Below are 20,246 nucleotides of genomic sequence, written 5' to 3' on the forward strand. Positions count from 1 at the left end.
TCACAGAACTGGTAAACAATATGTTTTATAAAAAAGAATTTATAATATGTTTCTAATTAATTAATCTAATTTTAAATAAGCTACTTGTAATTTTACGTGAATGTTTCAAAATAAAAAATAACAAATCGTAATCGTATAATTCCAGTAAAATGTTAGTAAATGTCTTGTAAAACTTATTTGTGAGCCGTAAACCTAGTTTCAAACAAAATTGTAGGTTTTGTTTTTTTCCTTGAAACTCAACTTGTTGACAATTAAATGCGTGAAATTGAATTTATGTAAGTACTTTTTTCTTATCTAGTTATATATATTTTAAGAAGTGTTATGTTATAAGATAACTTTGAAAAACACTCTTAAAATATACACTTTAAATGTATTACATTGGAAATAAACAACTTTTGCTTGCCGACTCTTGAAATCAATTAACTAATTACTTCATGCAGATTTTATTATTAAATTAATTTATTAACTTAAACAACTGAGCGTGTTCCAATCCACGCACGTCATAACTTAATTATATTTATAGGCGACTATAAATTTTTTTTTTATAATATAAATTAATATTATCTACTTTATTAAAGTGAATTTCTACTAAAACCTGATTCGTTGTTCATCAAATGTAATAATCATAATGTGTCATTTTAAACATGTAAGCCCGGAATATTGAACGTCGTGTTTGTTGACTTTGCAGACAGTGTAGTTATTTTCTACATTCACTGCCCCCTGCTGCCTACATCAAAATGACAACCATGGTAGAACTTGAAAGCTGGTTAATCTACCAGTGCATCGCCACCGAATGCAGCAACTGTCTCTGTAAGTGGCGTTTGTCGAAAAAAAGCTGCACTTTGACTTCCCTTTTTCGTAGCGCACCAGCTGCTAAACATTTATTATTTGCGTTTTCGTTTCCTTGTTTTATTTTCGTTTGGTTTTGATTTTCGTTTTTTATTATTTTATAGGTATTTTTTCTGTTGGTCCCAATTTTTAAATAAGCCGCCAATGTTGGATTCAGGTAAGTGTTTTTATTTTAGCTTACTTTTTTATTACATTTAAGCATAATTCTTATCCACTTTGTTTAACTGAATTTTAATTGTAATGGACATGTGAAAGTATCTTGTTAGTGATTATAGGTTACATGCATTTATTTTTCCCTCGTTTCCATTAATGATGTGCCTTATTATATTTATCTGTATCTAACTTTTAATGATGTCGTTAACCATAATTTTACAAACTGTTTAACAAAATAAGGGAAAAATATACGTAGTCGCCTTAATTATAGCAACTTATCAAAATATATTAAAAGTATGAGCTGTACGACTTATTGTTGGTTTTTCTATTTTCCAACTAATCAATATAATTTTATTCTTTAATAAATTGGAATTTTTACCTTCATTGATTTGCGAATTATTTACTAATAGACTTTTGCTGATAATTATTTAATTCAGCGTTGCCAAGACTGAGAAAAATAATAAGAGAAGTCTCAAAGTTTACGGCTTCAGGTTAATCGTTTCCCGAATTCTTAAAAAATTTAAAAAAAAATGGCAAAAAACTACGAAAAAAATTGTCTGAATTCATAAAAATTGCTTTAAAATCGATAACAGGAATTTGTCAAATGTTAAAGCCAACATAGAAGAAATGGGACCTGCTGAAATTAGTTGAAGGTCTGCGAAAACATTACTGGATGGAAGATCTTTTGACCTCAAACGTACAAGAAACACTCTAAAACTGTCGAATTTTGAATCATATTCACTAGACCACAAAATAGTGGGGGCAAGTAGTTTTTAGTGGAGTCTAAATTTAAAACATCCTACAAGGATAAAACTTGACAAAAAGTTTGTTATACCCACACTGAAATATGGTTGCGATTCAATTATGATATAGGGATGATTAAATTTTTTTGTCGAACTGCGTTTCCACATGGAAACGATCAAAAACACAAATCCAAAATTGTGATAGATTAGTTAAAAGACAAGAAACATATTTTGACTTGCCCATCTCAATCTTTACAGATCAACCATATAGAAAACATGAGAGACCACCTTTATTACAAAATTTGACATAAAAATTTTACATAATTTAAATGAACCCGTAACAGCAATTCAAGAAACTTAAAGAAATATAGACTTGTCGTATATTTGGAAAATGGTCGAGTCTATGGCACGGAAAAATTATGAAACAAAAAGGATACGTGTTATAGTTAAATTAACATTACACAGATTTAATGATTAAACCTCCCTTTTAATATTAGAATTGCTACATTTATATCCAGGTCAATTCAGAGAAGTTTTTATAATACTGTATAAAACAACAATAGTAAATTAAATTATTTTAACATTTCGTATTAATAAACGAGATATGGCTAAAATATTTAACATTTTAAAAAGTTGCTCTAATAATGACCACTACTGTAACTTATCACATTTTCCTATATTAGTAAATTTTTATTTTAAACAATATTTTAGATTTCCTCCCTAACATTTTATTTAATTTTTAAAATTTTATATTTCAGTAAGATCTCATTAAATTAACTAGTTTGAAACTGATAATAAACATATCATAATTCACAAATCGTAAATATTTGGTTTATTGGCAATGGTTTTCTTTCAGTTATGACCGAAAGCGCATTCAAAGCGCGAGATATTGGCCTAAGGGCCCAAAAGAAAATATTATCTCGCATGGCTGGAAAGAATGTCGCCAGAGCCTTCATAGACGACACAACGGCCTCACTTCTGGATAACTTATACCGTCTCGCCAAGCAATATGTAAGTTTTCATACTTGAAGACGTTCCAACTTCTTTTTTTATGTTAAAATTCATTCATAATTTCCATGCAATTAATTCTCATCACTATTTTGTCACTTCCAGTCGAACAACAAAAAAGAAGCAGAAAAAATCGTAAAGAACATAATAAAAGTGGTGATCAAACTAGGCGTACTGCATCGCAATAACCTTCTCACCGAAGAAGAACTGCGCCAGGCCGAGAAATTCAAGGCGAAGTTCCGTATCGCCGGGATGGCGGTGATCTCCTTCTACGAGGTGGACTTCAGTTACGACCGCAATTACATAACGTCAGCGCTGAACGAATCACACAAGTGCCTACAGTACATCGTTTCCAATCATCTGACCGACAAGTCGCTGGCGAGGACTGACAGTGTTTTTCAGTTTTTCACAAATGAACAGTTCCTGGACGCACTTTTCAAAAGGGACTCCGAGTATAGGGAGGCCTTGGGTAGGTTGGTGGGAGATCTAAATAAGGCCATAGAAAACGGCGACTTGTAACTGTTGTTTGTGTGAAAAAAATCTTTATTGTCTGATGCCCCTGTTCATATGTATGGTCTGTTGTCTCGGTTGAAGTCGAGCCAAAATTCAGAATTATTATGCACCAAAAAATATATACTTAATTAAATGTGTGCAAAAGATCTGAATTTTGACAAAACTTCGACTTAGATTGTAGAGCATACGGTATTTCTGTGATTCGTATAGGTCAAATTTAGTTTGATGTTAAGTGGTTATGTTCGTGGTTAATGTATTCAATCGATGGTTATTTCTACATAGCTAAATGGTTCTAAAACTTGTACTTAACTTTTAATTGGAATGTTAATACGGCGACTCTTTTAGTGAGTGTCGTCGGTCTAAATGTGGAAACGGATAATTTTGAATCACGATCAACTCATTTAAACTATGTATTAGTCAAGTTGATCTACATTCAATGTTTGTCAAATATGTATGTAGAAAACGATAGTAACGTGTTTATTACTTTAAATTGTCTGCTCAAAATTTTCGCAGGACATGTGTATGTAATAACATTACATATCTATTTATTTATTATGAATTCTAATTTGGATTTTCTTATAACTAACTAGATATTAGAGATATTCATATTTTTGCACCAAAACACTTCAATAAATTTAAGAAACGGTGTAAATATATTTAAACATCCGCACTTGATTTACAACAATATGAGGTATTTAATCTTTATGGTATTATTTCCGAATAACGATATTTAATAAACTGGTATTACATATCTAAACTTAAGTTATTCATAATCAGATTTATTAATCTGAATTTTATATTAAACTATCTATGTACGTATTTATTAACATAATTTGTCTATTATCCATCTGTTAAGACAATAAACTATTATTTAAAAGTAAGGTGTATAAAATGTTTCTGAAACACATAATTTTTGCTAGTCATAAGAGTCATTATACTTTTTAAGCTAATTTTCCAATAGTTTTTTACTGGGAGTATAATTTAACTAATATTGCTTCTGTTGTTATAAATGCAAAGTTTAAGATTGAAGTATTTCTTGTCATTTTTATCTGACCGATTAAACATTTCCTTGAGGTTGTTCAGAGTATAATATGTATAAACTTTGTATTTGCGTTATATCTGGAACTTAATTTTTCTTAATAAACTGAACTGAACTTTATTTTAGAAAATCGACTAATAAAATTCTTTAGGGATAAGAAGGATAGTGAGAAGGTGTACATAATTCGAGTCCGATAAAATTCCATTAAGCGACCAAAAAGTAACGATTTAAAGTAGTCGTGAAACGACTATGAAATGCTTGCCACGTCTGAAAAGATGATCGCCTAAATACTAGAGTAGCTGTACTTGCCCACATTTTAATGGACACAATATATTGTTAGCAATACTTTAATTCATGCGACAAGCACAAATGAACCAAATAAAAAATATATCTGATATATTTTCGTTATTATTAAACAAATATCATTTTACAAAATCATAAAACCTCCTATATGTAAGTAGATCTCAGTAGAATGGTAAAAAAATAAGGTGGATGATGTTTTTAATGTTTTATGTATTTGTTTGTATACATGATATGTTATAATAAATATAAATATGTATAATGTGTTTCATTTTTATTGAATAAATGAATAACTCATAGAAAACGACAATACGAAACGTCATAAATTCGTTTAATGTCATTTGACTTTACTTAATTCTCAGTAATTTGCTTTATCTACCGCTATGTCCGAAACGAAGGTTTTAAATCGCCCTTCTAATGTGGTTCTGTTGAGCCAATTGTAAGTTAATAAATCTTAATTTTATTACATGTAAATGATTCTGTATTATTTTAGAAATGAATCTATTATGCAGTTTGATGTGTCCCGTAACTGGGTCGATCATCCTAAAAGACATTTAGGGCTAACTTCATTCTTCCTTGAAATGAGGCAAGAGATACATGGACTCGACAACGCATATAAACAGGCAAGTATAAATAGTTACAGAAATAAATGAAGATTAACTTCACAGCTTCTGTATGTTTAAAAACTATGTTTGTTAACAAACATTTAATATTTAATTAGAATTCAATTATTATTAAAAAAATCAAAAACTACAGTATTTGATATTTCTCGTGAAATAATTAATATAAACAATGTATTATAAAATTAATACTATATTCACATTTTTGTACAATTACATTTGTATTTGTTTGTTACACCTTATGTATAATTCATATAAAACATTGGAAATTAAACATAAAATTGTATTTATCAACTTGGTCTGCACTTCTTTTAGTTTCTGAGTTGGAGACTAGGAAACAGGTTCTGCAAAATAAACAATTATTTAATATTACAATGTTTTAGATCAGACATGACCGAATGAGAGCTCAGTTGATCCAGGATTTTTGGAAAGAGGATGCAGAATTAAGGGAAGTCGAATTGGCATACACCAACACGCAGCCCTAAATGAAAACTGTTTGTTTTAAACAAAATTTATTAACAACTTCTTTTTAAAACATTTTCAAGATAAAATTACAGCTATTCTTTAGCCACATGTAAAATTTTATGTGACAGGAACTAATCTATTAAAAATCACTTTATATATACAATATATCATTTTTTAGAATTAAAATATTTAGTATAAATAATCAAATTATACTCTTAATAAAGATATTGCCAAAAAATAAAATGAAATTTTTCTTTGAAATAATTAAATTAATTTATAGAACGAATTATTCTTATAGATTATTATCATAATCTCATTGTTTTACCCTAATGGATGTATTTAAGTCATCTTCCTCAGATCGTTCTGCTCCCGATTGCGCGTCGGAGCTCTTGTCTGAATAAATCGGACCGGCTTCGCCTCTCACATATTCTTCGGTGACATGAACGTTTGCTATTCCTGATCCAGGGACTTCAAACATAGGTTCCAATAATAAGGATTCCTTTAAAACACAAAAAATATAATTAATCTAATACTGTCAAATAGTTTGTTCAAATTACCATTATGGCTCTTAGACCTCTTGCACCAGTTTTTCTTTCCATGGCTAAAGTAGCGATGGCGTTCAGAGCTTCAGGTGTGAATGTTAGTTCACACTGATCCATAGCCAAAAGTCTTTGATACTGCGGAATTAAGGCGTTTTTAGGTTCAGTTAGAATTCTGACGAGCATCTTTTGATCGAGACTGTGGAACGGAACGAGGACGGGGAATCTACCCACAAATTCCTAAATAATACAAACAATTTAGAGATATATTTTAACCAACCAAATATTTTATACATACTGGAATCATTCCAAAATCAATGAGATCCCTAGCTTGCACTTGTTTTAAAGCAGAATCTTTCTCCATGTTTTCTTCTTGGGCTGTTTGTGACGACTGGTGTAACGTTGCTTCCTGCGCCACAGCCCTTCTACCTTGACCCGCCGATGAAGGCGCCCCAAAACCTAAATACTACACAAAATAAAATTTTTAACATTAGAATAACCTAGTAAAGAAAACGTTCGTTACATTTTCGTTATTCCTACGCTGAATAAGCCTTTCTAGACCGTTGTAAGCACCGCTGGCGACGAACAGTATATTGGTGGTGTCGACCTGGATCGTTTCACCTCGTAATTTCCTCGGTGAGTTTCTTTCAGGAACATTTACCACTGTACCTTCCAACATCTTTAGCATACCTTGTTGTACACCTTCGCCGCCTACGTCTCTTAATTGGTGAATGCCGGGCACGGCACCAATTTTGTCCACTTCGTCCAAAAACACGATGCCGATTTGTGCCCGGTCCACGCTATACCCGGCATCCTGGAGCAACTTGCCTATTACGCTTTCGATGTCTTCGCCAACGTAGCCAGCTTGGGTGAGCGTCGTACAATCACAGATCGCGAAAGGCACATCTAAACATTGAGCTATTGTCTGGGCTAATAAGGTTTTACCTGTAACAATGGCAAGTTAAAACATGAATATCCGAGAGTGTGTTGTTAAATACCTGAACCGGTTGGTCCTAATAGTAAAATATTACTTTTTTCTAATTTTAGTTCATATGACGTTTTATCTAAGATTTCTGAGCCGGCTGCACTTCTACTAGCGCTTGTCATCGTTGATTCGCTTGCTGAACCGAAATTAACACCCATTGATCCGTGGCCCATGCCTGTTATATGGAGAAGATCTGCACAATATATTATGATCAATTTAAAGTTTGAAATCATTAATTCTCATGAAGGGATACTTGATCATTGATTTAACTTCTAATTTGGGAAATACATGATTTAGTCAGGGTAGTTACACCTTCATTTGAATTACTTATTATCATATTCATATATGTATTTTATTAATATACCGACCTCTATGTGAAAAGTTTTGATGGGGACCTTGTTCCATGACCGCCATATCTTGCCTAGTGTTTGTACTACCGGGATTATTGTTATATATTCTTTTATAATGATTATATACAGCTACTGATAATACCTAGGAAAATAAAATTGATATTACGTGAACATTTTATTTATGCAGATTTTACCTTCTTGGCAAAATCTTGACCGACGACGTGCTTGTTCAAATAGTCGTAAATCTTCTTGGGAGGTGGAGGCGGCTTCCTGAATTGTCCCGTTTTCGCATCCACACCTTCCTTCTTCTTGCTGTCGACCTCGCTCAACACTACGAAAAAGTGGTGACACTTCTCGCACTTAACGAAACGAGTCGAACTGACGAACGTTTCGACGTGGGTGCAGGGGTCGCCGCATTTTGGACACGAGAGCGTGTTCTTGCTCTTGCCGCCGCCTCCATCACTCGTGGTTGTGCCGCCGGTGGTTTTGGAGGGCGGTGGCGTGGTGCCGCCCGTATTCGTTGGTGGTTCCGTCGATCCCGCCGTTTTCGACAGAGTCACCGAGGTGGACAGACATTTGTGATGCGAAGATTGGTGGTGGTGATGAGGGACATACAGGGCCGAGAGCATACCTAAAACAAACAAAAAAATAATTTTCATTAAAAAAATTTATTTAATATTGACATTACACGGTTAATTCTGTCGATTCCGAAGTGTTTTTGGTACAGAAATTTCGGGCTTTTTATGGGTTAATTTCGGTCCAAAAGTAAAAATTTTGGGCTCGAAAAATAACCGTTTTTTTTATTTTTTTAAAGTGCGGGGTCTAGCTTTTTTTTAAAAAAAAATAAAAAAACAGTATTTTTTGAGTTACATTTTTTTCTTTTGACCATACGTGAGCCCATAAGAGCCCGAAATTCCCGCACGTAAAATTTTTTGATTCATTAGCCACAGCCTTTGAAACTCAGTGCGGGGTGCAGCTTTACGGTAAACTTACAATTTCACCCAGTTTTTATTTATTCTGTTAAGATTTTTTTAAAACTCGTATAAAATATGATAGAAAATAATTATTATAATTACATACTACAAAATTCCAAATATGGTATACACAGTGATGAAGTCAAAAAAAAAGAAATCTTGATTTGTTTTACTACAGATTTGCATTACTATGTTGTGACTTTTCAGACACTCCAACAATTAAAATATTCTTAAAAAATTAAAATTCAAAACCAAAAAGAATTATTTGAAGAATTATTGTTACTAGCGGTTATTAAAAAATTGACCATTTTATTAAATGATTCTTCAATTGACTTGCGCAGTATTTGCACGTAATTGATTTAATGAATAAAAAAATTATATACATGTATATCAAATTCATTACTGATCTTCTGTATTTTTCGCTACAAATCTCTAACACTTAATATGATGTCCTAAATTTTCAATTATAATAATTAATAACCCTAAAAAAGTCAATATAAAAAAGACACCGTTAAAGATTTGGCAAAAAAGGATGACAAGGATGAGTTTCACATGTAAAAAGTTTATTGTCGGATCTTTTTGTTTAAATTGACCCAATTTTTATGTGTAGAACCATCCAACCTTGAGGTCGTTTACCTGACTGGTCGTGTAAGCAAATAATAATAAAACCACTTGTTTTGGGACAAGGACTTTCAGTAGGGTTATTCTTATCACAAATGTTCAATAAAATAAATACATAATTGTCGAAATGACCCATAAATTGCTCGAATTGATGTAAACTTTAAATGATTCGATAAATAACCGAGGTGTTAATATTTCTGTTACTAGTCAATAAATTTAACAATAATAATTGATTGATCAATATTATGATGTTACATTGTGTTTTAATAAAATGAAACAAATACGTAGTTGCAAAAGATCGTGTGTGAAACTCTAATTATTTCCCATTATTTATAATTATGTTGTTAATAACAATTGCAGCTTTTATGCGTTTATTAAACACTTATTTATAAAGTGAAATGAGTTGTTGTGCAAATATTTCTATATACTTATCATATATTTAACGTTTTTATGTTAATTAAAAAAGTACGCAAGATTTTATACAATTATAAATAAATATCAAATTTCACTGATTAAATTGACGAATGTCACATTAAAAAAAAATATTTAAAGCAGTTGCTGGTATGTTGTTAACTAACTACCTTGAATATACTGGTCAGATCAGTTTATTTCAATAATCTTTGACACTGACCTTACTTACGTTCTTATTGTATTGCATGAATCTTTTAAATAAAAATAAATTAAATTCTTACAATTCTGAATAATATATTACAACATAAAATTAAACGTATACAGATATAACATAGATCTTACATTATGTATACGTAATTTGTTTTTATTTGCAAAAATATTAATATATTTCATAAAAATAGGCATGTGCGTCGAAATACAAAAAGCACACCTATCACTAAAATGTTTGGCATCAATTTTCCATTCACCGTGCCAAAAATTAACGATCCAACTGCTAAACACTGTAGAAGTAAACGTTTCAAATAAGAAGCTTGGTCTCCTAATTGACGCATTCAAATTGGTATTTTTACGAATTTTATGACAAAAATTGCAGTGCACACATTGTGCATTTCAATTTCATTATCCTTCTTGTTTAATACGTGTGTGTATTACAAAAAATTAACCATTATAAGTACTTGCAACACGACCCATATGCATAATTGCACATTCAGGATATCAATTGTTTGTTTTTCGTTTCGATCATCGAGAAAAACCAACATCCTGCAACGTCGCAGCCTAGATCTCTAAATTAAATCAGTCTAATAATTAGCATTAAGTTTTCTATAATTATCGCAATTGGCAATCGTTAATTTATTACCCGCCTCATTTAGTTGCAGTTCCCGTGAACTGCAATATTTCCTGCATTCACCTTGGCCCGAAGCAACCGCTGTCGTGAAAAAATTTGTAATTTATGCGTATTTCAAACCAAATTGCGTGACTGAAAATTTAATTTATGTGATATCCAGTCGGAGATTTGCACAAGCTGAAACAGCCTGCAAGGTTTGTGTTACTGAGGACAGTAATTTTTTTAACTTTTAAGTTTTAAGAATATTATATTTTATAACAACACAATAATTCCAAAGGACATTGAAAAGAATTACCTAATAAGTGTCGAAATCTAAGAATTTTCAAGAGCAACGCAGCCTTCTCATAAGAATTTATTTGAATCAAGTTAATTTAGTCAGCGTTTTATAATTATATAACCAAAAACAATTATAGAAATCGATCCTCATTGAATCATTTGAAGGTGAATTTCGTGCCACAGATTGCACGCATGCCGTTCATCAGACCGATTGCTCATCCTGAATTTTACATATAATGCGCCCGATTGTATTCAAATTAGATAAAATTAAATTCTCCAAGACTAGGATCTCCACACACCACATCGACTGTCTGTTAATAAATTAGTGCCCTACTTTCCAAAAACTGATTAACAATTACTCTATTGTAAATTTAATATCATTTTTATATATTAGCACGTAAACAAATTAGTTAATGATGAAAAATTTTAATAAAATTTATTGGTAATTAAAAGTTAATTAATTAATAAAACGGAAACCGCAAATATTCTAATAATAATAATGCTTCCAATGTTTCTAATCGAAAACTGGAATGTCTACAAGAAAATGTTAGACTTATACGAATTAAAACATAATTAGTTGACGCAACATTAATTTTACCATAGTATATTCTTATATAACTCTAGTTACATGGTTTTAGTTTAGCAGTAGTAATTTATTTGTTATTACAGCTATTTTTCTTTCAATTACACTGAAATATACAAATCCGCCGCATTAGCAGAGAAATATATGTTATTACGGCAAGAAAGTATCATTAAACTTTACGAAAGACTGGTCATTTTAAACTCAAATTTAACGTTTGAAGTAAAAAGTAAAATTATAAACTGATATTAAAATAGCATTAAATGTAATAAACAATCTAATAACACATTTATGATTAGATATTTTGTTTTCAAACAGAAATTAAGTAAAACGGCATTAACCTTGAATATTTCGACAATGATATATGCTGTTTATCTCCTACATAGTGTAATCAATAATTGGTACAGTTTATAGACTACAATCTATTAAATAAATAAAATATTTCTGCTAATTTCATAATTTTGTATGACAAATTACTAAGTAGAAGCAAAGCAACTTTATGCATTTAAAAGATTAGTAATTATTGACAACATTCAATAGGAAGAAACGAATTAACATGGTATTAACCTCAGTGATACAGGGTCTAATTTGAATGTAATAACGATAAACACGTCCAAATTGTGTGTTGGCACGGTGACTATCAAAATAAACCACGTCGTTAAATTATTTTTAGATAGACACTTATGTACAGATTAGCACTGCACTGTTTGTAAACTAAAATCGCAATAGAAAAATCCGACTGCGTGCACCAATAGGTCAGGATGTTATCAATAAAAATTTGATACCGTTGAAAATTAGCTTGAAACCTGCACCACACTGTGAAGTAACAATTACGATTCGTCGGTGAAAAAAAGTCTTATAGGGAACTGAAAGTTACTTTCCCTAGGAGCATTTTTATTTGCACACGACCTCAACACGACCGTATCTCACGCGCAAGGATTATTTTGCATTAAACCAGATCTCCCGTGTACTTACCGAGCTGGTATTTTGGAGTTCGGGCAGCGAGGGCATATTTCCCCGCGGAGATCAGAGTACACCTTACACTTGTCATTATATTAATTTGTTACTGTCTTGAGTTCGAGGCGCGTGTATACCATTCACCTTCAATAACACTGTTCTTCCAACGTTTAAAAAGATCCAATTCTTTGGCGCAACAATCCACTTGGTTAAACCTTGATGTCCAGTCAAGGCCCGTGTGTCATGACGCAATAAAAACAAATATCGTTTGGTTAATTAACAGTTTCGTTGTAAATATTTTGCGGCGGACGATGCACTTAGGTGTTAAAAGTAGCGAAATGTTAATTTGTAATTGTACTACTAGAATTTTGAAACAAAATGATTTATCGGCTAGTCAGCCATAACAACTGATTTTTAATGTTTACTTCACTCTTGACAGATGACAATTTTGATAATCATTCGCACTACTCGTAGGAACCTGTAACTTTATTTATATATTAATTGTCAATACTTTCAAAAAATAAACTACCAGTAAGAATGCATCCCTAAAAAAATTGTATTTTTGAACAACAAATATAAATTTCATTAGTTTTGTTGTTTTTAAAACAAATTTAAGACAGTAGTTGAATTATAAAATCATAGATGTCGCTTTAAAAATTAAAATTGTGTTTCTCATTAATATTTTTTGCAATTTATCTCCTTTATCAAGAATATTCAAGTAAGTTTATTTTCGTCTCCAATAAGATGGAATTAGATAATACGATTTAATGAATATATTACAGACAAACAGTACTATACAATACTATATATTGTTAATTATAAAATGCGCATCTCCAACTAAATACAATGAACATATTTTTTAGTCAATTTGAAACAATTATATTATATTCTTTCTACAATTTTGTACCTTTTTTATTTTGAATTAAACTTGCACAAAATAAATGAGTAATGGTTACAGAAATGGCACACATTAAAAAAAATATATTGATTAAATAATTTATACATAACTTAAAAATATATTAATTAATATTTTATTAGGTAATCTTTGTTTGTTATAACCTCTTAAAAATGGTGAGACATAAATTGAAGAGAGGATTTAGGAAACGGTCGTTTGAAAGTAAATTCCAAGACTTCAATTAATAACCATAAATCCTCTAAATTTGACGTTTCTTGTTTTTTTTAATGGAGACTTTATATAATTCCATAAGTTTTCAATTGAATTTAGATCCAGACTTTACGTTAGCAATGGGGAACTTCAACATGATTATCTTTTTACCAATTTTGAAAAGTTTCGTATGCATACTTCAGACCATATCATACATAAAAATCCATGTAACTGGTAAGCTAACGTTGGTAAATGGTCCTATTACATTTTCCATAAAACACTCTGTGTTACCAATAATTTTTGTAGTGGTACTATACCATACCAAGAAAAGGAACCCCAAATCATAACGTTTCCTCCACTGTGTATCAAAGTTTCTGTAATGTATATATCATATGATCCATTTCACCAAAACTCTGGAGGGTCCGTATTTTTCTACAAATTTTAGCCTTAATTGAATATTTTTTTGGTTACCAATTGTTTCTTTACTAAAACACATCTTCGCTAGTTTTGTAAACCATTTTTCGAAAGCATTTTAAGCTTTTGGTGACGTTTAGATCTTGATTTTTCAATTTAATTATTATTCCTCTTTCCCCTACCTACTAAAAGTAGATATTAAATAACATCCTATTAAGAATAAATTCTTACTATTAAGAGGACTGTTAAATAGTACCTCAAAACGTATTTGAATGTGCTATTTTTTTGGCTAACCAAATGTGCAGTTAATTTCTACTAATAACTATTAATTTAAATCAAAATTATTAAATAAAATTCTTGAATTATTATGTGTATAAATTATTAGATAAATTGAGCTCTTTAGTAATGCATCAAGTCAATTTATTATTTTAATAAATGTTTGTTGAAAGTTAGTGACTAAGAAACCAAAGACAAGATAATATTTATGGGTTTGGCCCATTTTGTTCTCTTCAATTATAACACTTATAAATAAAACAAAAGACATTAACTTTTAATTTTTCTATTCATATACTCCTTATAAACTTGATGATCATCTAGCAATGACATATAAATAAATAAATTTCAATATGTGGCGATATTGAAACAATGGTAAACAACGGACCAGAATGTTTCTTTAGACTAAAATGGCAGATCACAAATGTTAAAATCAAATAAATATTGAAATATAAATAATACTGGAAAAAAAAAACATTTTGGTTCTATCTCACCTATTATTTACAAAAAAATGCAAAAACAGAAAAAGTTGTTAGTTATTTACATGGTAAATTGTGTAAATTATTACACAAGAATTAATGGCAATCTGTCATTTTACAACACTGTATTACTTATGATTGAGCATAAAATTAAATGAGGTCAAATGCCTACAGTTTACGATTTTTGAACTTTGTCGCAAATTTCGTTGGTGAATTCAGAACATTTGGCTTTGCCACCCAGATCTCCAGTTAAATATTTGGCTTCCTTGATGGTCTCAAAACAAGCGTTCTCAATTCTGTTGGCGTGATTGGTGAGACCCATATGTCTCAACATCATTACTGCAGAAAGTAAAAGTGCAGTGGGGTTGGCCTTGTCTTGACCAGCAATATCAGGGGCTGTACCATGCACCTAATTAAAATAATTAAATTAATAATGGTGTTTTTGTGTGTTGTATGAACTTACTGATTCAAATAGAGCTCCATTGAGGCCAATGTTTCCTGATGGAGTCAATCCCAAGCCACCAACAAGACCAGCACACATATCTGACAGGATATCACCATAAAGATTTGGCATTACAAGAACATCATATTGGTTTGGATCTTGTACCATGTTAAGGCACACAGTGTCGAGGTATTTTTCTTCAAATTTAATCTCAGGAAACTTTTTGGCCATTTCTCTGCAGCATCTCAAGAAGAGACCATCGGACATGCGCCTGCAAAAAAGTGTTTAATTAATATGTATTAAGTTTTGGGTTAATTTGATTCATTACATAATGTTTGCTTTGTGAACAGCAGTAACTTTCTTTCTGTTGTTTTCTTTGGCATACTGGAAGGCAAATTCGGCGACTCTTCTAGACGCATCTTCTGTAATGAGCTTAATACTTTGTACGACACCATCAACAATTTCATGCTCAATGCCTGAGTATTCACCCTCTGTGTTTTCTCTGATTGTTACTACATCCACTTGATCATAGAGAGTTTTGTAACCTTCTAAACTTCTGCAAGGTCTTACATTAGCATACAAGTTGAATTCTTTTCTCAAAGCTAAATTGAGTGATCTGTGTCCTTTTCCGACGGGTGTCATAAGGGGGCCTTTCAAACCGATCTTGTTTCTGTTAACTGAGTCAATGGCAGCTTGAGGAATGCCAAATTTTCCGTCAGGTCCCTGAAACCACAATGTTAGTTGTGTTGTCAAATCAACATACCTTATCACTGGTTACCTTGACTGGGGTAACATCAACAGATTCCCATTCAATGGGGACATTGGCGGCAGCGAAGATTTTTTGAACTGCGGCTGAAATTTCGGGGCCGATGCCATCACCAGGGATTAGGGTGCACTTTTTGACGTCGCTGCTGTAGAATCGGGATCCTAGCGATGGTGTCTTCGACTGAAACAAAGAATTAGGCATGTGACATAACCTCTACACATAAACGTCAAAGTTACATTACATAACACTCACAGTTATAACAGTTTCTTTGAGTTGTTTATCGGAAATTATGTTAAAGTAACTTTGTAATTTACTGACCAACGCTCTATAATAGCTTTTGTCAATTATATTTCTTATTAAACCCGACATAACAACGAAATAAGGTGCACACACACAATCACATCAAAGGAATGTATATGAATGAGTAATCAATGAAAATTTATTATATAACTTACAATTTTCCTCAAAAATCTGCTTGCCATTTTCAGTATTTAATATAATAAGATATTGCTATTTTTTCGTCAATATCGAATAAGTCACCCCTTATGTCACACGTTGTGGAAGAGGACGTTCCGTGAAATTAAGTTACAAGAATGCTAAACCATAGATAAACGCACCGTAGATAAGAAAGGAGTGTGTTCCGAAATTATCCGAAGTGTATGTCTATGGAAAATTATTTTAGTTTTTACGCTATTGATAATAAAAAAAAGGTCATAGGGTATTAGCAGGACCGGGTTCGGAATTCTGATCCCTTGGGTGCAATGTCCGGTGCATATTCTAAACTTTTTCAATTTCTTTCTATTTTCATACAAGTGAATTAAATAAAAAATAACGTAAATAATGAAATGTTATCGGTGTAACGGGGTCCCGAGACTGATGGAGATGTGAGACCTAGACTCTACTGACCCTGTGCCAAATCCACCTCTGGAGATAAAAATATTTTATTAATTGCTACTTCAGAGATACGTAAGTAGACGATACAAATGATAACCCTTAAAAATCACACACGTTTCCGTAAATAAAAAATGCAATGTATCACATATATTAAAATAAATTTTCCTCGAGAACGACTTAATTCAGAATGATAAAATTTTAGTATTTTACAAGGGAATATAAAGAATCTAAATGTAACTCTATTACATAAATATATATTATTACAAGGAAATAAAAAAATATAACAAAGTGAATATTATAATGGAATAATGATTAGATCTATATCAAATTGTTTATTTAGGTTTAATCTGGAGAAGAATTCCTCATTAAATATATTTTCTAATTGATTATATAAATTAATGACAATTGAACTGTATTACGAAAAGAAAAATTAATAGTATCAATTTTCTCTAAAACTTTCTTTGACTTGTGGTTCAAGCAATTTAAAATAAATATAGTTATATTTTTACAATATAAGAAAAACATAAACTTGTGTATTTAAATAAGTCGAATGTAAAAGATTCTTATCAATTATACATTATATTAAAAAATATTATATGATGCCAAATATTTTTTATAAAATATTGTATACTAAAGATGAAATGTTTTTCAAAAGAAAGTTTTTAGAATTACTTTTATCTGAATTTATATATAGTATCCTCGAAGTAGAAAATTAGTAGTTTAGATTTTCTCAAAAACTTTCAAACTATTCCAAATAAACAAACTAACATACCTATACAAATAAGTCGAATGTAAAACGTTCCTAACCGTTATTCATAGTAAAAATTTTAATAATATAATAAATAGGTAGGTACCTGTAAAAGTTTTTCAAGAAAGTTTTTGCAGTGCTTACGTTTTTTATCTGTATCTACCAGTGGTGACCCGTTAAGTTTCAGTCTGGTGAGGCAAATATCTTCACTACCTTTTGAAAATAAAAAAACATGGTTAGCTAATAATTTATTCATTACTTCGCGTTAGCCAGTTCAGTTTATCATATGAAGGATTTTGGTCCCGTAAATCCACCAGACATAAACACGATCAAGCAGTTTTTGAAACCAAAAACATTGGCAATTGTGTGGTATTTGGAGTTCTCTCATTGGATAGAGGCGCACCTCTACTCCCCTACCGTTGAAAGCACATGAGTGAATGTTGGAACCAAATAGAAGTATTCAACATTGTCTAATGAAACGAAATGGCGCGAGGAGGAGTACCTGGAGAACTTGTGTACAAAAAATACTTTAAAATGAATAGAAATATTGATTGTTTAATTGTTTCTTTTACAACATATTACCCTTCTATTTTAGTTTAAATAGTATGTTATATTCTATTTTAAAGAAGAAAAACATAAAAAAGCTTTCTAGGTAGTCATTTTTATCTGTATTTGGACATCGTCAAAGTGGAAAATTAAGTTTCGTATTACACATATTATATTATACTAAATTTTTTTATATAAATTATTATTTAGTATTATACTAAAATAGTTGACTTCAAGTGCTTCAAGAAAGTTTTTAGTATGTTATCTTTTAATTATCTGTATTTATGATAATGATCATCGATTTAAAATATAAAATTACAAATTTCAAAATTTTATTATTAAAATTGAAAGAAAAATATGTAAGATGAATTGGATCCATTTTATCCCAAAATTATGTTGATGTTTTGAATACAAAAATTAAATTATTTTGAATATTTCTTGTTAGTTCAAATGGTTAAAAATGTCGAGGAAGCTTAAAGGTTTTGTTATTTAAGATGCATTGACGATAATTTATTCTATTGAATAATAATAAATATTACTTTTATTTACTCAATAAAAGATATAAAAAATATATAGCATAGAAATTTGGTGGGCATGGTGGATTTAGATGAGAAAGAACGTAGAATCAAAATATGCACACAAATTATCCAGTCAACATTAATTTAACATCCGATGCATACGAAGTTATAAATCTTACTTTTATTACTTGGTTTTTCATCTTCCTGGCACCCTCCTTGTTTGCCGTAAATATTAGCTTATAAATAAATTTAGTAAAAACGAATATCTACTCGCTGTCAGCGCCGACAATATAATAATGATATTATTTCCTAAGCGACCGGTGATTTATAAGGGATGCCATAAATTGGAAAACTTTTCTTAAGGGTGGTTGGCAGCTAACCATGTTACTTAAATTTTTGGTTTAGACAACTTTAACAACGTAGGCATGTTGCAATAAAGAAATACAAAGAAAGTAAAGAATGTTACTGGTTCCAAAGAGTTTTAATACGTACTTAAATATAAATTTATTCTCGTATAATTGAGGCCTATTTTAAATATATTGACCGTCACGAAAAAGGAGCATAAAAAGGCGATTATTATATTTAAATCGAAGATTATACAGTGTAAGAAAGAAATTGAAATCTCCAAGCCGTACACCCAGACAATATTTACATACTCCTTAGGAACTGTCTGAAAATATCTACCCATTTAATCGGTTTTACGCTTTATTCGCATCAGATAATTTGTCGGATGCTTTAAGAAATCCATCCCCTCGAGGGAATATAATGCTGAGAAAAGAGGCGATGTGGTTGAGAGTGCATAATGTGTCGTCATTTGCTGCGCCAACTTCGCAGACTCCACTGCCAGTGGAAAACTGATTTATCCTATTTTATATCTCCACTTCATTTCTTCGGCATTATCCTTATTATCGTCCAATTTCCACCACATGTTCCCGTTGACAATAATTTTTTACTTTTCCCACGTGATGTTTTTCTCGCTTTTGTCGCAGTGAAATCGAGTTCCATTTCCCTCGCCGAGTTTATGTTTGTTGTGGCGTAGGCGATTATTACACGCGGTGCTTTTTCCGTGATTTTTACGTAAAGAAAAGTTATGTTTTAATATATGACATGAATAACGTTGCCAAAAACTTTAAACCGCATTGTACCGTGCACGAAGACACACGATTGTGTCCATTGTAAAGGAGAGACCAATGAATATTTAATAGAAGTTTACGGGGTGGGCACACACAATACGCTTATTGTTGTAACACGCGTTTAAGGTTATTCGCAACGTATGAAGGCATCGACTTTGTCGGATTGTGAGCCGATGTCCAAAAACAATGGAAGACAGTGGAAAAATGGAGTGGAGTAATGTTGGCGAGGCATCCATCAGGAAACGAGCACTTTTCAAGAACAAAAACACGGGGGGCACGAGGGACGGAGGGGGTCGCGGCTCCCACACACCCCTTCCGCCGCCGCCGCCGCCCCAGTGCCGTTTCAAACACGCAAACATCGCCTCGGCGCGCTCTGATTTCAATATAGCCCCGACATCAACCCCTTCGGGGGCGATTTTTACATCGAGTCGTATCAACCCCTTTGAATCCCCACACTCGGTCCGACGAGCACAATAAGGATTTGTCAATTGTGCGCTAGCGCGCTCTATTTGCTTACACAATACTCTCTCGCGCGTTGCTATGATATCCATTCGCGGATATCTAGGAAATGAAAAATGTATGTTTGCCATTAAAAGCTCGTTGCAAAGTATTAATAGGATCGGCTGATGCCGCTTTATCCGGCCCTGTAATGAGCACATCTATGACTTTCGGTTTTTTCCTATTCCATTAACGGTTATTTA

The 20,246-nt window shown here is 31.7% G+C and overlaps 3 protein-coding genes across 8 annotated transcripts in view; 1 reads left to right on the forward strand and 2 right to left on the reverse strand.

The window, feature by feature from the left end:
• Positions 1-4,858, forward strand: part of LOC109605620 (tumor necrosis factor alpha-induced protein 8-like protein) — a 28,867-nt gene extending 24,009 nt beyond the window's left edge. For 2 of the 4 annotated variants that reach the window (XM_020022212.2, XM_049964847.1), the window contains 3 exons: positions 954-1,006; positions 2,602-2,756; positions 2,859-4,858. In XM_020022212.2, coding sequence (XP_019877771.1) covers positions 994-1,006; positions 2,602-2,756; positions 2,859-3,272 — 582 coding nt within the window. In that variant the 5' untranslated portion in view covers positions 954-993 and the 3' untranslated portion in view covers positions 3,273-4,858. Of the gene's footprint in view, positions 1-688; positions 811-953; positions 1,007-2,601; positions 2,757-2,858 lie in introns of all 4 variants that reach the window. The other 2 variants (XM_049964846.1, XM_020022213.2) reach the window with 2 other exon arrangements.
• Positions 4,859-5,400: 542 nt separating this feature from the next.
• Positions 5,401-12,637, reverse strand: LOC109605621 (ATP-dependent Clp protease ATP-binding subunit clpX-like, mitochondrial). Of its 2 annotated transcripts, none has more exons than XM_049964830.1 (9): positions 12,246-12,637; positions 7,759-8,195; positions 7,583-7,706; positions 7,228-7,407; positions 6,753-7,174; positions 6,528-6,695; positions 6,248-6,469; positions 6,016-6,189; positions 5,401-5,569 (listed from the first exon to the last, which is right to left on the reverse strand). In XM_049964830.1, exons 1-9 carry the CDS (start codon positions 12,319-12,321, stop codon positions 5,537-5,539), a joined length of 1,836 nt encoding a protein of 611 aa, XP_049820787.1. In that variant the 5' UTR covers positions 12,322-12,637; the 3' UTR covers positions 5,401-5,536. The 2 variants fall into 2 exon arrangements, with proteins under 2 accessions (XP_049820787.1, XP_019877773.2); XM_020022214.2 differs by having other exon boundaries at positions 7,228-7,389; positions 12,246-12,636.
• Positions 12,638-14,289: 1,652 nt separating this feature from the next.
• On the reverse strand, positions 14,290-16,313 carry LOC109600609 (probable isocitrate dehydrogenase [NAD] subunit alpha, mitochondrial). 2 transcript variants are annotated; one of them, XM_020016782.2, is made up of 5 exons: positions 16,162-16,313; positions 15,719-15,886; positions 15,269-15,663; positions 14,962-15,211; positions 14,290-14,907 (listed from the first exon to the last, which is right to left on the reverse strand). In XM_020016782.2, the coding sequence occupies exons 1-5, from the start codon at positions 16,186-16,188 to the stop codon at positions 14,674-14,676; spliced, it is 1,074 nt and encodes a 357-aa protein (XP_019872341.2). In that variant the 5' UTR covers positions 16,189-16,313; the 3' UTR covers positions 14,290-14,673. The 2 variants fall into 2 exon arrangements, with proteins under 2 accessions (XP_019872341.2, XP_049820919.1); XM_049964962.1 differs by lacking the exon at positions 16,162-16,313 and adding an exon at positions 15,959-16,106.
• Positions 16,314-20,246: the final 3,933 nt, after the last annotated feature.

The sequence above is a fragment of the Aethina tumida genome, chromosome 3 (assembly GCF_024364675.1).
Source record: "Aethina tumida isolate Nest 87 chromosome 3, icAetTumi1.1, whole genome shotgun sequence".
Taxonomy (NCBI): domain Eukaryota; kingdom Metazoa; phylum Arthropoda; class Insecta; order Coleoptera; family Nitidulidae; genus Aethina; species Aethina tumida.

What these genes read in the sequence shown, in the direction of transcription:
- LOC109605621 (XM_049964830.1), bottom strand. Translation starts at nt 12,321, where the DNA reads ATGACAAGTGTAAGGTGTACTCTGATCTCCGCGGGGAAATATGCCCTC. An exon ending in ATTAGGACCAACCGGTTCAG is followed by an intron (nt 7,175 to 7,227) that starts GTATTTAACAAC and finishes CCATTGTTACAG; the next exon opens with GTAAAACCTTATTAGCCCAG. An exon ending in GAGGTCTAAGAGCCATAATG is followed by an intron (nt 6,190 to 6,247) that starts GTAATTTGAACA and finishes TGTGTTTTAAAG; the next exon opens with GAATCCTTATTATTGGAACC.
- LOC109600609 (XM_049964962.1), bottom strand. Translation starts at nt 16,075, where the DNA reads ATGTCGGGTTTAATAAGAAATATAATTGACAAAAGCTATTATAGAGCG. An exon ending in TCAAAGAAACTGTTATAACT is followed by an intron (nt 15,887 to 15,958) that starts GTGAGTGTTATG and finishes TCTTTGTTTCAG; the next exon opens with TCGAAGACACCATCGCTAGG. An exon ending in TTGATGTTACCCCAGTCAAG is followed by an intron (nt 15,664 to 15,718) that starts GTAACCAGTGAT and finishes TTGTGGTTTCAG; the next exon opens with GGACCTGACGGAAAATTTGG.